Source organism: Ailuropoda melanoleuca, chromosome 12 (assembly GCF_002007445.2).
Source record: "Ailuropoda melanoleuca isolate Jingjing chromosome 12, ASM200744v2, whole genome shotgun sequence".
NCBI lineage: Eukaryota > Metazoa > Chordata > Mammalia > Carnivora > Ursidae > Ailuropoda > Ailuropoda melanoleuca.
The window spans coordinates 69,369,159-69,383,373 of record NC_048229.1 but is presented as its reverse complement, the minus strand read 5'-3'; the positions used below and the strand labels follow the sequence as shown (position 1 = coordinate 69,383,373).

Genomic DNA, 14,215 nt, shown 5'->3' with positions numbered 1-14,215 from the left:
ATACATTTTGTAAGTAAAAAATACCTATGTTTCCTAAAATGAAAAAATTTTAGTGGGAGGAGCAGCAAATCTCTTCAATGTCTGGCTTAATAGAAAAACGCTGGATTCTCACATCTGCTTCTGACGTTCAGCTTGTTACGCTATACCACGGAGCCTCTGGAAAACCACTGTGCCCTGGTGAGAGGATGAAACTGTAAAAGGCGAATAATGGCCTTAGTAGAATTAGGAAAAGTTTCGCCTTTGGAGACCCCCTGGGGTCCCTGGTCAGTTTGGTAGGCGCTGCTGCGCGGTATGAAACAATAAATCGCGCCTTCAGACTTATATGTACTTTTAGGGCAGGCCTCAAGGGATGGGGTAAACCTTTGGTTTGCGCGAAAGCTGGGCTTTGGTTTGTAGGGCGCCTGGGCCTTGCGGGGTACACCGGCGAGGAGACAGGGAGTACAACATGCACCTCCCTTCGCCAAACCCGCACTCGCGAGCTCTCGGTCAGTTACCCACGCGCTGCTCACACGCGGACTACGACTCCCGGTAGAGCTTGCGGCAGGGGGCGAGTGCCTGCAGCGGCGGGGAGAGTGGGTCACTCAGGCCGAGTGACGGAAGTGGAGGGGGCGTGCCTGTTTTGGGTAGGCTCGGTGCCGCAATTGGAGGAGCCGGGAGAGGGGGCGGAGCCAGTGTTTGGGTCAGCCAATGGTTTGAGGTCAGGCGGAGGAGGGGGACGGGGCGTGGCAGGGCTTACTCGCGGGCTGCGTGTGGCTCACCGAGCCCGGGAGCGCCGGTTTGGCGGGGGGGGGGAACGCGCAATCCTGGGGTGGGGGCGGCCGGGTGCAGGAGATGGCGGCGCGATGGAGCAGCGAGAACGTGGTGGTGGAGTTCCGCGACTCCCAGGTGAGCCGGGGGCAAATGGAGCCCTCTGGGCATGCGCCTTCCCTCGTTCCCCTCCCCCACGCTGCCGCGTCCGTCTCAGGGGTGGCGGAGCGACCCCCCAGCTCCGGCCGGGGAGATGGGAAAGGGGGTGACCCAGAGCTGTCAGACCCGAGTGGGCGAGGAGAGCCTTGATGACCGTTGGGGGCTGTTGGGGCGGGCTCGGACGGGGTATGGGGGTTCCCCGCGGGGGTCCGGGGAGTGGGGTCTGCCTTGGGATACCCAAGCGCAGAGACTGCGCGCGAGTGAGTGCTGAGGAGAGGCTTCCCAGCCCCAGGGTGGTGAGCGAGGGGGTTTGCTCTCCGAGGCTGGAGGACTTGAAGCTTGGTGACTTTGGGTAAATCGCAGAACTTCTCTGACCCTCAGCTGCGTGGACGTAACCTTGCCTCACAGGACTTTGGAGTGGATTCGATTAAAAGAAACACAAAACTATAAAGTTCCTGTTTCGGCAACTAAACTTTTAAGTGGTTGCTGATGCTAGAATAGTGAAAAATCCCACACAGGGAATAGGAGTGTGCGCTGCACGTATTGCCCAGGTTCGAAAACCTGGTTCGAACTCCCGGCTCAGCCTTAGCCTGTCATCCCCTCTCAGCGCATCCGCTTTCTCACCTCTGTGAAGGTGTGAGTCGTACCTGCCTCATAGGGTTGGCGTGAGAATTTTGTGATATATTTAGGATATGTGGCACAGTGATGGCACGTGGTTAGCCTCAAGGAACTTTAGCATTTACTAGGGTTTTCTTTTTCTTTTTCTTTTTCTTTCTTTCTTTCTTTTTTTTTTTTTTTTTTTTTTTTTTTTTTTTTTTTTTTTTTTTTTTTTTTTTTTTTTACCATTTTTTGTATTTCGTGCCTTTCTAACGCCGGCCCTTGTGCTAAGTGATTTATCTACATTTACTTTTTCTAATTCATGAAAAAGTACCAAGATAAGTAGATGTTATCCCCTTTTTCCAGACTGGGGAGATGATCTGTTTGGCTGATCTCAGGTGACTTGGCCAAGGTCTCCCATTATGTGGCGGAATTGGGATTTGAATGCAGGCATCTGGCCTCAGGGCTCTTGTTGGATTCTTTGCAGTACTTTGCTCCATACTGTAGCATTCTGCCATACAGTCATTCCACAATTAATACCCCATTTCCCCTTCCCCATCACCTAGGACAGTGTCTTGGTGATTCTCTCCATTTATTCAACAAATATTTATTAACTACCTTCTGTGTGCTAGGCTTTCATTCACAGATTTATTCAACAAGAATTTACTGAGCCCTTGCTAGGACAGCACTGCACACTGTATCAGTACTCAAGTAATTTATACTGAAGGCAAATCTGGATTACAGCAAGGGGTGATGTGGTTTCTTCTTTCTAAAACTCCATCCCTTTTTTGCCATAAAGATTAATGAGTGCAGGGGCCACCCACCGATTTGCTCTGTGGTTCTGATACATAGCCCCCATGGAGAATTTGAGCAGCAACATTTGGATTAAAGGATTCTAAAGGCACTTTGCACTGTCAGCACGGTGTCTCTGGGAGGCCTGCTGTCCCATGGGAGGCGCCAGACTCCTAGGGAAAAAGAACTGTATTCCTGTTACCCTTCTTGTTAATTGCTTTCGCTGGGGACTGGGAACAGAGTCATGTGCCTGCTAATTTGGAAGCTAGTAATCTGCAAAGGCTTTAATTCTCAGAGAAACCCAGGTAGTCTTCACCCCTCCTGCTGTATATAGCTGCAATTGAAGAGACCTGCAGAGGGGGTGCTGACTCATATATTAGGATGTATGAAGTAATATCAAATAATTAAACCTGAACAGCAGTGGTCATAGTAAGAGGACAAAGTAAATTGGGTAATTTAACTGCCTTGCGGGGGTTTTTATTTTTCTTTTTTCTTTTTCTTTTCAGTTGGAAGGGTACAACTTAGTTTGAATTAGCATGGTTTCGTGGTTGTTTCTGGTGGCAACTGCGAGGGTTCTAGACCCGCTTTACTAAATTTATTCATGTAGAAAGAAAAAATCAAAACTCTTCGTATTATCTTTCGGAAAAGGGAGGACAGAACAATAAACTTTTTAAAACCCCCTGCCTCTTTTAAAAATCACTTTTTTAAAAAATAAGAGCATTTTGGTTTTTCGGAGAAAAAACCCAGCCTGAAAGGTGAAATTCTTTTTCTACAGTTTCTACAACTGCCATTCACTTTATAAAACCATGCCTTGAGATGTGACTGTCAACATCTCAAGATGTTAAACTGATTAATAGCGAAGAAACTGTGGCGCTTGGCAACTACTCTGAAATGATCCCTGGAATCGATGAGTGTTGAGAAAACTTAGAGATAACTTTCTAGAGCAATACTCTCCTGTAGAATTTTCGGTGATGACGGAAATGTGGCCATTGAACACTTGTGATGGTGCTAGTGCAACCGAGAAATTGCATTTTTAATTTAATTAAAATTGAATCAATTGCCATCTAAACAGCCACTTGGAGCAAGTGGCTGTGCTATTAGAAAGTGCGTTGGAGATGAAATCGTTTCCCCTGGCAGAGGTAAGATGGCAGAATGCGCAGTTCTCAAGTCTCTAAATCAACGGGAAGAGCAGAAACAGTTCAGAAAATGTGATGAAGACAGGAATTCGAACTCAGAGCAACAGTTTGCTTAATGTCTGTGCTTTGGCATCTATGAGATGTCTCAAACTCAGTATTCCAAAGTAGCCGGCCACACTCAGGGACCACTCCTTGCACCCCAGCTTTTAACTGCCTTCCAGTTCATCCTCCCCAGAGCCACAACATTGTTGTTTTTTTTAAACCAGGTTTATTGAAGTGTAATTAATGTACATAAAATTCCCCCTTTTAAGTGGACAATTTGTTGAGTTTTTCCAATGTATGTAGTTCTGTAACCAGCACCACAGGTAACATATAGAACACTCTAGAGTTCCCTGATGCCCCTGTGTAGCCAGTCGTAGCGCCTCCATCTGGCAGCTGCTGAGATGATTTCTGTAAGACAAGGAATGTACAGTGTAGAACCCTTTGAGCCTGGTCTCACACGTAACCCAGTGCCTTTGAGATTCATCCATGTTGAGCATCAGTTAGTCTGTTCTTTTTTATTGCCCACCAGTAGCATTCCAGCGTATGGAGAGACCACAGTCTATACCCATTCACTTGTTTGTGGATATTCAGGCTGCTACCACTTTTTGGCGATTATGATTAAAGCTACGATAAAATATCAAGGTGATTTTTATTTTTTATTTTTTTAAGATTTTATTTATTCATTTGACAGAGAGACAGCCAGCGAGAGAGGGAACACAAGCAGGGGGAGTGGGAGAGGAAGAAGCAGGCTCCCAGCGGAGGAGCCTGATGTGGGGCTCGATCCCAGAACGCCAGAATCACGCCCTGAGCTGAAGGCAGACGCTTAATGACTGCGCTACCCAGGCGCCCCTCAAGGTGATTTTTAAAAACCTAACTGTAAAACCTAGGGGCGCCTGGGTGGCTCAGTCGGTCAAGCATCTGACTTCAGCTCAGGTCATGATCCCAGGGTCCTGGGATTGAGCCCCACATCAGGCTCTGTGCTCAGTGGGGAGTCTTCTTCTCCCTCTGCCTCTTCCCCTCCCCCTGCTTGTGCTCTCTCCTTCTCTCCCTCTCTCTCAAATAAATAAAATCTTTTTTAAAAAACCCTAACTTACCCTTCTCTGATGAAAATTCTTCAGTGACTTCCTGTTGCACCGAGTGTAGAATATAAATTCCTTATTTTGGACTGTTTTATGTGCTGGTCTTGGCCTACTTCTCAGGTCACTTCTTACATCTGCTTTCCCCCTCTGTCACTGTTTATTTTCATTTTTCTGCCGCTGCTCCAGTGTGAGCAACCTGAGGGTAGAGATTTTGTCTTGTTGACTCCTCCTGTCTCCCTGGTGCCTAGAATAGTGCTTGGTATGCAGTAGCACTCAAATATTTGTTGAATGAATAAGTTTTTAAAAATTGATTATGTTAATAGTACTAACCAGGGATTAGGAAAAAGTGTTTAGGTTTTCATGGTTTAAAAAATAAATTTTAGAATAAATTTAGACTTACAGAAACACTGGGAAGATAGTACAGAGGGTTTCCATATACCCTGCACCCAGTTACCCCTATTGAAAACATTTAATGCTAGTATGGTACATTTTCTACAGTTAACGAATCCATATTGATATCATTAACCCAAATCCATACTTTACTCAGATTTCCTTAGTTTTTACCTAATATGCTTGTTCTGTTCTGGGATTCCATTCAAGATACCACATTACATTTAGTCATCATGTCTTCTCAGACTCCTTGGCTGTGACAGTTTCTCAGACTGTCTGAGGACTTTGATGGCCCTGAGGAGTACTAGTCAGGTATTTTGTAGAATGTCCCTCACTTGGGATGTGTCTGATGTCTTTCTCATTATTAGACTGGGATTATGAGTTTTGGGGAGGAAGACCCCAGAGGTAAGATGTCATTCTCATCCCATCGTATCTGGGATACTTACTGTGAACATGGCATATCACTGTTGATGTTGACCCGGCTGAGGTAGTGCTTGTTAAGTTTGTCTACTGTCAACTTAACTCTTTTTGCCTTCTGTCTATACTATACTCTTTGGAAAATAGTCAGTATATGCAGCCCATACTTAAAGAGTGGGGACTTCTTCCTCCCTCCCTCCCTCCCTCTCTCTTTCTTCTCTTTTTCCTTCCTTCGCTTCTTCCTGTCTTTCTTTCTTTCTTTCTCTTCAGTTAGTTGCTTATATCAGTGTGAATTCTTAGATATTTATTTTATACTTTGGATTATAATCCAGTACTACTTTATTTTATTATTTTTACTTTGTTTCTCAAAATTGTCCCAGCTTTCACCATTGGGAGCTCTCAGGGGGTTCATGTGTTCTTGTGACATACCCCCATCATTGTTTTCATTTGCTGTTTGTATGTCTTTTTTTTATTATTATTTATTATTTTTTTATTATTTTAAAAAAGATTTTATTTATTTGGGAGAGAGAGATAGCAAGAGAGAGCACAAGCAGGGAGGAGAGGGAGAAGCAGGCTCCCTGTTGAGGAGGGAGTCCCAAGTGGGGCTCTATCCCAACACCCTGAGATCATGACCTGAGCCAAAGGCAGCCGCTTAACCGACTTAGCCACCCAGTAGCCCCTCTGTGTCTTTTAAATATACAGGACTTCCTTATTTTCTGGCTCTGCAAGATGCTTAACTTTTATCATGTATATTTCCTGTTGTAGTCCCAAAATTAGCCATTTCTCTAGGGATCCTTGGTTTCTTTTATTGGGGAGTGACGTTAGAAACCAAGATCTGGCGTTGGATGTGCTCGCTGCTATGGGGTGTTACTGCCTCTAGGCACTCTCATCTGACAAAACAGGAAATGTATGTGCATACTAATCCATGTATATACATAATATCTGTAAATATTTCCATATGTAATCATCTGTATCTATATTAAGCTGAATATGAGTTCGTACTTAACATCTTCTACTCTAATCCATTATCACAAGTGTCATTGGCTCCACCCTTTGCTTATCAGTAACCTCCCACCCTTACTGTGAGAACCTGGGCCACCCTGCCATCCTCCATCCATTTACTTATTTGTTCATTCCAAAAGACCTGTATGGTGGTTTCGGAATTGTTAACCTGTATAGCAGGGACTTTATCAGCCAGAGCACAGTGCTTATGTACAGTTCTTTTCCCTTTTGGTCTTACAGACTCCACTAAGGTTTTCATCATTTTTAAGCAACCTTGTTCACTTCTCCACACTATGGTTTAGTCTTTTTTTTTTTAATTTATTTTTATTTTTTTGAGATAGATTGAAAAAGAGAGAGCACAAGCAGGGCGGAGGGGCAGAGGGAGAGGGAGAAGCAGGCTGCCTGCTGAGCAGGGAGCCCAACTCAGGGCTTGATGCCAGGCCCCTGGGACCATGACCTGAGCCAGAGGCAGATGCTCAACCAAATGAGCCATCCAGGTGCCCCTTGTTTTTTTTCCCCCTTAAGATTTTATTTTATTATTTACTCATTTTTTTTAAAAGATTTTATTTATTTAGAGAGAGTGCACGCTTGTGTGCTCAAGCGGGGAGGCGGGTGGGGCAGAGAGAGAGAGAATCTTAAGCAGACTCCGCACTGAGCACAGAGCCCAACACTGGTTTTTTTTTTTTTTATTTTATTTTAATTTATTTGACAGAGATAGAGACAGCCAGCGAGAGAGGGAACACAAGCAGGAGGAGTGGGAGAGGAAGAAGCAGGCTCATAGCAGAAGAGCCTGATGTGGGGCTCGATCCCAGAACGCTGGGATCACGCCCTGAGCCGAAGGCAGACGCTTAACCGCTGTGCCACCCAGGCGCCCCCCAACACTGGTTTTGATCTCACAACCCCAAGATCATGACCTGAGCCGAATTCAAGAGTCAGAAGCTCAACTGACTGAGCCACCCACGTGCCCCTTAAGATTTTATTTTTAAATAGTCTCTGCAGGGAACATGGGGCTTGAACTCACAACCCAGAGATCAGGAGTCCCATGCTCCACTGACTGAGCCAGCCAGGTGCTCCTGTGGTATAGTCTCTGAGGCATTCTTTTTTTCTTAAAGATTTATTTTAGAGAGAGAGTTGGGGGAGGGGCAGAGGGAAAGGGAGAACGAGTCTTAAGCACTGAGCAGGGAGCCCAATGTGGGGATCAATTTTAGCACCCTGAGATCATGACCTGAGCTGAAATCAAGAGTCATGCGCCTTTTTTAAATTTTTTAAATTTTTTTTAAGTAGGCCCCATGCCCAGCGTGGAGCCCAACTCGGGGTTTGTACTCATGACCCTGAGATCAAGACTGAGCTGAGATCCAAGAGTCCGATGCTTAACTGACTGAGCCACCCAGACATCCCTATGAGGCATTCTTCTAATGACATTTAAAAATTTTTTGGCTTAAAAAATTATTTTATTAGGAATTTATCACACATGTGAGTGATATGGGTACCATGTGAAGAATATTAATAAAATGTACCCTCCACATAGCTTACATAATAGACCATTCTAGTTAAATTTACACCCTGGATACCCTTTCCAGAACACATCCCTTTCTTCAGACCCTTTAGAGGCAGTGAGTCCCCTGACTTCTGGATTAATCATTTCTTTGCTTTTCTCTGTAGTTTTAGCACACAAAAATGTAATTGTAAACAGTGTTTTGTTCTATTTTGATTGTTTTTGACTATTCTATAGATGAAATCGTATGGTATGAATTTTGTGAGTCTTGCTTTTCTTTTTTTAGTCCTATTCTATTGTGTTTGAAGTTCATCCGTGCTGACTACTATGCCTGTGGTTTATTCATTTTTGCTGTGAAGTAGTGTTCCATTGTGTGAATGTGCCACCATCGATTTATCCCTCTGTCATTAAACATTTGGGTTGCTTCCAATTTTTATTGTAGATGACCATACGTAAATATGGTATTTATGTAGGAGTAGAATTGCTGGGCCACGGATTGTGCATGTTCTTCAGCCTCATCAGCAGATATCAAACTGTTTTCCAAAGTGGTTCAGATTTTATATTCCTAGCAGCGTGCTTGAAAAATTCCTTTTGAGTCATAACCTCGCCAACACTTGGGGTTATCAGGCATTCAAATTTCCTATCCTTTCAGCATTTACTTGTTGAGAGTCAGTTGTATGCCAGACCCTAGATATAGTGGTATAATAGTGTGAATATTTGTGGCCCCTTCCACAACTCATATGTAGACGTTTAACCCCAAGGTTATGGTAGTAGGTGGTGGGGCCTTTAGGAAATGATTAGGTCATAAGTGTGGAGCACTCCTGAGTGGGATTAGTGCCCTTGCCTGGGCTCTGCTCCCTTTTGCCTCTGCCGCATGAGGTTACACCCAGGTAGTCTAGGGAATGAATCCAGACCAAACAGTACGCCAGCATTTTGATCTCAGACTTCCAACCTCCACAACAGTGAGAAATAAATTTCTGCAGTTTATAAGCCACCCAGTCTATGGTAATTTGTTTTTTGTTTTTTTAAATATTACTTTCTTTTTTTTAAAAAAAATAGATTTTATTTATCTAGTTGAGAGAGAGAGAGTGCTGAGTAGAGAGGGGCAGAGGAAGAGGGAGAAGCAGACTCCCGGCCAAGCAGGGAGCCTGACATGGGGTTTGATCCCAGGACCCTGGGATCATGACCTGAGCCAAAGGCAGATGCTTAACCCACTGAGGCACCCAGGCATCCCTATGGTAATTTGTTATAACAGCCTGAATGGACTAAAATAAGCAGTGCACGAAATGGACAAAAATGCCTGCCACGTCAACTCTTGTCCTTCTGATTTCCACCTATCGGGTGCATATGAAATGGTTTCCTGTTTTGGGGTTTAATTTGTATTTCCCTGATTATTGATTAAGATAAATATATTTTCATATATTTAATTGGCATTGTGTTTCTTCCATGAAACGCCTGTATATGTCTTATGTCCTTTTTTTAATGAATTGTCTCATTTCTAGATTAGGAAGAATTACACATTTTTTTTCTGGTTTCTAATCTGTTGGTTGCCTGTGTTATAGTCTCCCAGGTTGTGGCTTGCCTTTTCATTGTCTTTGTGGTATCTTCTGATAAACAGAAGTGTATTTTTAATGCAGTTGAATTTATAGATTGTGCATTTTTAGTCTTCTTAAGAAAAATCTATATCCTGGGTTCATAGAGACGTTCTCCAGTAAGTTTTTTCTTGCTACTCGGTTTCTTGCTTCTTGAAATGAAAAATGAGGCAACTCAGCAGAAAGTGTGTTCCCTGCTACCCTAATGGTGGGTGACTTACTATTCTCAGCATTACTGTGACTTTTCCAGACAGATAAAAATTGAGGCCTTTTTTTTCCCCTGCTCTAAATAAGCAAAATAAAAACCAAAACACAACTTGGCGAATTTTTTAGCTAAGAGGAGTGTTATGAATAGTCCAGACGTTTTCCTGGAGCCATCCAGCTTTGGTCCTTGTTTTTCTAGTTTTACTTAAAGTTCATTTTGGAAACTATGGGGCCGGAAGCGCACAGTAGGGCTATTTTTGGTGGAAGTGACTATTATGTTGTGAATGCTATAAATCGTTTTCTAGAAAATTTGATGTCAAAATGCAGTGAAAAATGGGGGAGGAGTGGGGAGGGTATAGCCAAGAGTTCAGGGGTATGGAGCTGGAGTGCCAGTGTTGGGATCCAGGTTATGTTATCTCTCTGCCATGTGATCTTGGGCAAGTTAGTTCCTCTTAAGCCTCAGTTTCTTTATCCATAAAACAAGGATAATAGTATCTGCCTGTGTCCAGGGTTCCCCACACCATGCCTAGTTTTGCTAGGAGGATTCACAGTTATATTTGCAGTTATGGTTTATTGCAGTGAAAGGACACAAAGCAAATTCAGAGTAAGAAAGCACTTGGCGTAAAGTCTGGAAGAAAGTAGGTGCAAGAGACCTTTCGCCATGGAGTCACTCAGGACGTGCTTAATTCCTCCAGCATTGAATTATAGCAATACATAAGAAATGTTACCAGGGACGCTCATTAGGGACTCAGTGCCCAAGGTTTTTATTTGGGGCTGGTCACATAAGCACCCTCTGGCTAGCGTGAACCGCAACTGGGCGGCAGGTGCTCAGCATAAACCGCATTGTTTGTACACACCTTGTAGGTATAGCGAGCCGTTCTTATCAGCTAGGGAATGGCGGGAACGCTGCAAATCCCCAGTTTCCAGATGTGAGCCAAGAACCAGCCTTGCAAGCAGGCCTTTCTGAGGTTTGCAGTCTTGTGCCTGCTACGCTTTTTTCTGCACACCACCTGACAGCTACTGTGAGGATTGTATGAGATAAACAACACAGAGCACTTAGCACAGTGACCAGCATATGTTAAGTACTTGATACGTGTAAATTATTATGATTATTTTAGAAAACTTGTGTAAGGAAGCAACAAATCGCCTGACAAAATAGTCTCATGGAGCTGAGAGGACCTTTGGAAGACAGCTCATTCACTTTCTTATTTAGCAGATGAGAAACCTGGGACTGAGAAAGGTTAGATGATTTTCCTAGCATACCCAGCGTGTGCCATTTTAGCTTGCGAGAACGCGAGAATGTTCTCATTTTAAAGAAGGAGACTTCCTGGGGCACCTGGGTGGCTCAGTTGGTTAATTGTCTGCCTTTGGTTCAGGTCATGATCCCGGGGTCCTGGGATCAAGCTTCGCGCTGCTCTTGCTCTCCCAATCTCTCTCTCTCTCCAATGAATAAATAAAATCTTAAAAAAAAAATAAAGAGGGAGACTTCCCAGGAACACCCATTGTGCTGAGCTTGTGAACACAACCTTGGATACAAACCTCTAGAAGGCATTAGACGAGGATGTTTCAAAGCAGCCTTGGCAGTAGTGTCTGTCTCTGATTTAAAGAAATTGGATCTGTCTTTTGAAATGCTCTGATCCTTTTTATGTCAGTGGGTTTTAGTTTGTGGTTTTATTCTATGAAATCTGATGGTACATACATTACAGTCATTGCTCAGACGTGTGACAAACTGATTTTCGGGGAACTGATCTAGCTCTGACTTGTGTTGATTGGGTGTTTCCACTTTGCATCATTTGGAGGGATGAACGGGCAAAATGTTTTCATATTTTTGAACAGCTCTTTCTAATTCAGCTGGAGTTGAAAGGGAAAGAGTTGATTTCTTTCCTAGTCCCTTCATATAAACCAGCATTTTGTTCTGCAGATAGCAGTGGTCTCTGTAGAGGGGCTTTCTTCTGCGTTGAATCAGGGTAGAGAGATAGTCCGACGAAGCTGCGTATTACAGATTCTTACCAGAGAGATAAACTTTTCTGAGGGAGCCATTGTGTTTGTACCAAAATTTAACTGTAAATCCAAAATGGATTGGTAATGCAATCCATCTCCAAATTCATTGTCACCTGACCATTGTAAAGTATCATACCTGTTGTCTAAAAGATGAAAATGGTATAGCATAAGCTTTTTTTGGGTAGCGTTTTATTGAGATATAGTTCACACATCATATAATTTACTTGCTTGAAGTGTACATAATTCAGTGGGTTTCAGTATGTTCACAGAGTGAAACCAGCATCACCATCATTTTTAGAACATTGTCCTTACCCCAAGAAGAAACCTTGTACCCTTTAGCCATCACCCCCCATCCTCCAACTCCCCCAGCCTTAAGCAGTCACTGATCTGCTTCTCTATAGGTTTGCCTATTTGGACGTTTCATAGAAATGGATGTGGTCTTCTTGATTAACTTCTTTCACTTAGTTTTTTGGTTTTTTTGGTTTTTGTTTTTTTAGAGCGAATATGTGCTCGAAGGAGTTGGGGGGAGGGTTATAGGGAGGAGGAGAGAGAGAATCTCAAGCAGACTCCCCACTGAGCTCTGAGCGCAAGGAAGGGCTCCATCTCATCACCCTGAGATCATGACCTGAGCGGAAGGCAGTCACTTAACTGACTGAGCCACCCAGGTGCCCCTGGTTTTTTGTTTGTTTGTTTCTAAGATTTTATTTGAGAGAGAGAGATAGCTAGAGAGAGCACGAACTGTGGGGAGAGGAAGAAGCAAGTTCTCTGCTCAGCAGAAAGCCCGATGTGGGGCTTAATCCCAGAACCCTGGGATCATGACCTGAGCCGAAGGCAGATGCTTAACCGACTGAGCCACCCAGGCATCCCCTCCTTAGTTCTGATACTGCCATTTGTGTACGGAGGCTTAAATAGTCTCATGGAGTTGATATGTTTTTATTAGCCATCAGCCTGTCTTTTCCAAATTATTAGTTACGTATTTTCCAGGCCAGCAAGAATCAAGCCCTCTATCAATGCTATGGTAGTCTTATTTCATAAAGGTCATATGATTCCTGAAGTGTGTCACAAAAGCCACCATCTTGCAACTGGAGGAAAAAGGGCTATTAAGAACTTTATTCTCTTCTGTTTCAAGATACTGCTTTTGACAGGGAGCAGTTCTGAACAGTAAGTTTGTTTCCTACAGGCGGGAGAGGACTTTTCAGTTATCTAAAAACAAAAGCTGAAAGAAGGTATAATTGGAATTTTACATTATAAAGTGTGGATAAGGTGCACGTTTTGTTTCTCGGATTTCTCTATTCTAGTTGAAGGTTTCACACAGCAGGCAGTGAACTACTGAAGTTTATTATTCTAGAAGGTATTAAAGAAGTGAAGGATCTTTAGAGATGTAGATAAATTCATGCATGATAAATTATCAAGGGAAACTACGGAAAAAATTCTCTGAGCTGTCAAGGAACTCCTTGGCATGTTATGGGCTGGAAGAACCCAGATTTTGACCTGGCTCTGACCTATCTTTCAAACAGCTCATGGTCACAGAGCCCCTCATTGGGTGCTCTGGGAGAAATAAGATAGACTCCACCTTGTGGGGGCTCCCCAGCTAGTGGGAGAAGATAAATGTGTGCAGTAACACCTACCGCATAGCAAGTGACAGCAAGTCCGGTGACAGAGGGCCAGGGGCGGTGCTTTGGGAGAAGGTGGAATCCCCGTGGCAGACCCTGGGTGAACTTCCTAGAGGAGGTGTGTCTTAGGACCTAAAAGATAAGCAGGATTTCAACAGCAGAGTAGGAGACAAGGACTTTCCAGGCAGAGGGAGGAACTTAAGCATCTTTTTAGAATTGGGAGCTTTGCGGACCTTCTGGAAAGGTGAATGCTTTAAATGGGTGTGGCCTGGGCAGGTAGAGAGGGAGAGTCCAACCGAAAAGTTCTGTAAGCACCTCATTTGGAAGGGTCTGAAGGCTGAGGAGTTTCCACTTGATTGTCTTCAGTGGAAAACTGAGGAAGGTTTTAGAGCAGTGGATTGATGTAATCAAAAGTCTGCTTTCAGAAATTTTGTGTGGGCTGAGATACCACCTTACGCCAGTTAGAATGGCAAAAATAGACAAGGCAAGAAACAACAATTGTTGGAGAGGATGTGGAGAAAGGGGATCCCTCCTACATTGTTGGTGGGAACGCAAGTTGGTACAGCCACTCTGGAAAACAGTGTGGAGGTCCCTTAAAAAGTTAAAAATTGAACTACCCTATGACCCAGCCATTGCACTACTGGGTGTTTACCCCAAAGATACAGACGTAGTAAAGAGAAGGGCCATATGCACCCCAATGTTCATAGCTGCATTGTCCACAATAGCCAAATCATGGAAGGAGCCGAGATGCCCTTCAACAGATGACTGGATTAAGAAGCTGTGGTCCATATATACAATGGAATATTACTCAGCTATCAGAAAGAACGAATTCTCAACATTTGCTGCAACATGGACGGCACTGGAGGAGATAATGCTAAGTGAAATAAGTCAAGCAGAGAAAGACAATTATCATATGATTTCTCTCATCTATGGAACATAAGAACTAGGA

General features: G+C 43.7%; 1 protein-coding gene across 5 annotated transcripts in view; it reads left to right on the top strand.

Annotated features, from left to right (window-relative positions):
• Positions 1-724: 724 nt before the first annotated feature.
• The window catches only part of WDR59 (WD repeat domain 59), an 87,071-nt gene continuing 73,580 nt past the window's right edge, over positions 725-14,215 (top strand). For 2 of the 5 annotated variants that reach the window (XR_004629060.1, XM_034672488.1), the window contains exon 1: positions 725-885. Coding sequence is in view for 4 of the 5 variants with exons in the window: in XM_034672488.1 (XP_034528379.1) it covers positions 832-885 (54 nt within the window). In the remaining variant the exon portion in view is untranslated. The remainder of the gene's footprint in view (positions 886-14,215) is intronic. The other 3 variants (XM_019807879.2, XM_019807880.2, XM_002927134.4) reach the window with 2 other exon arrangements.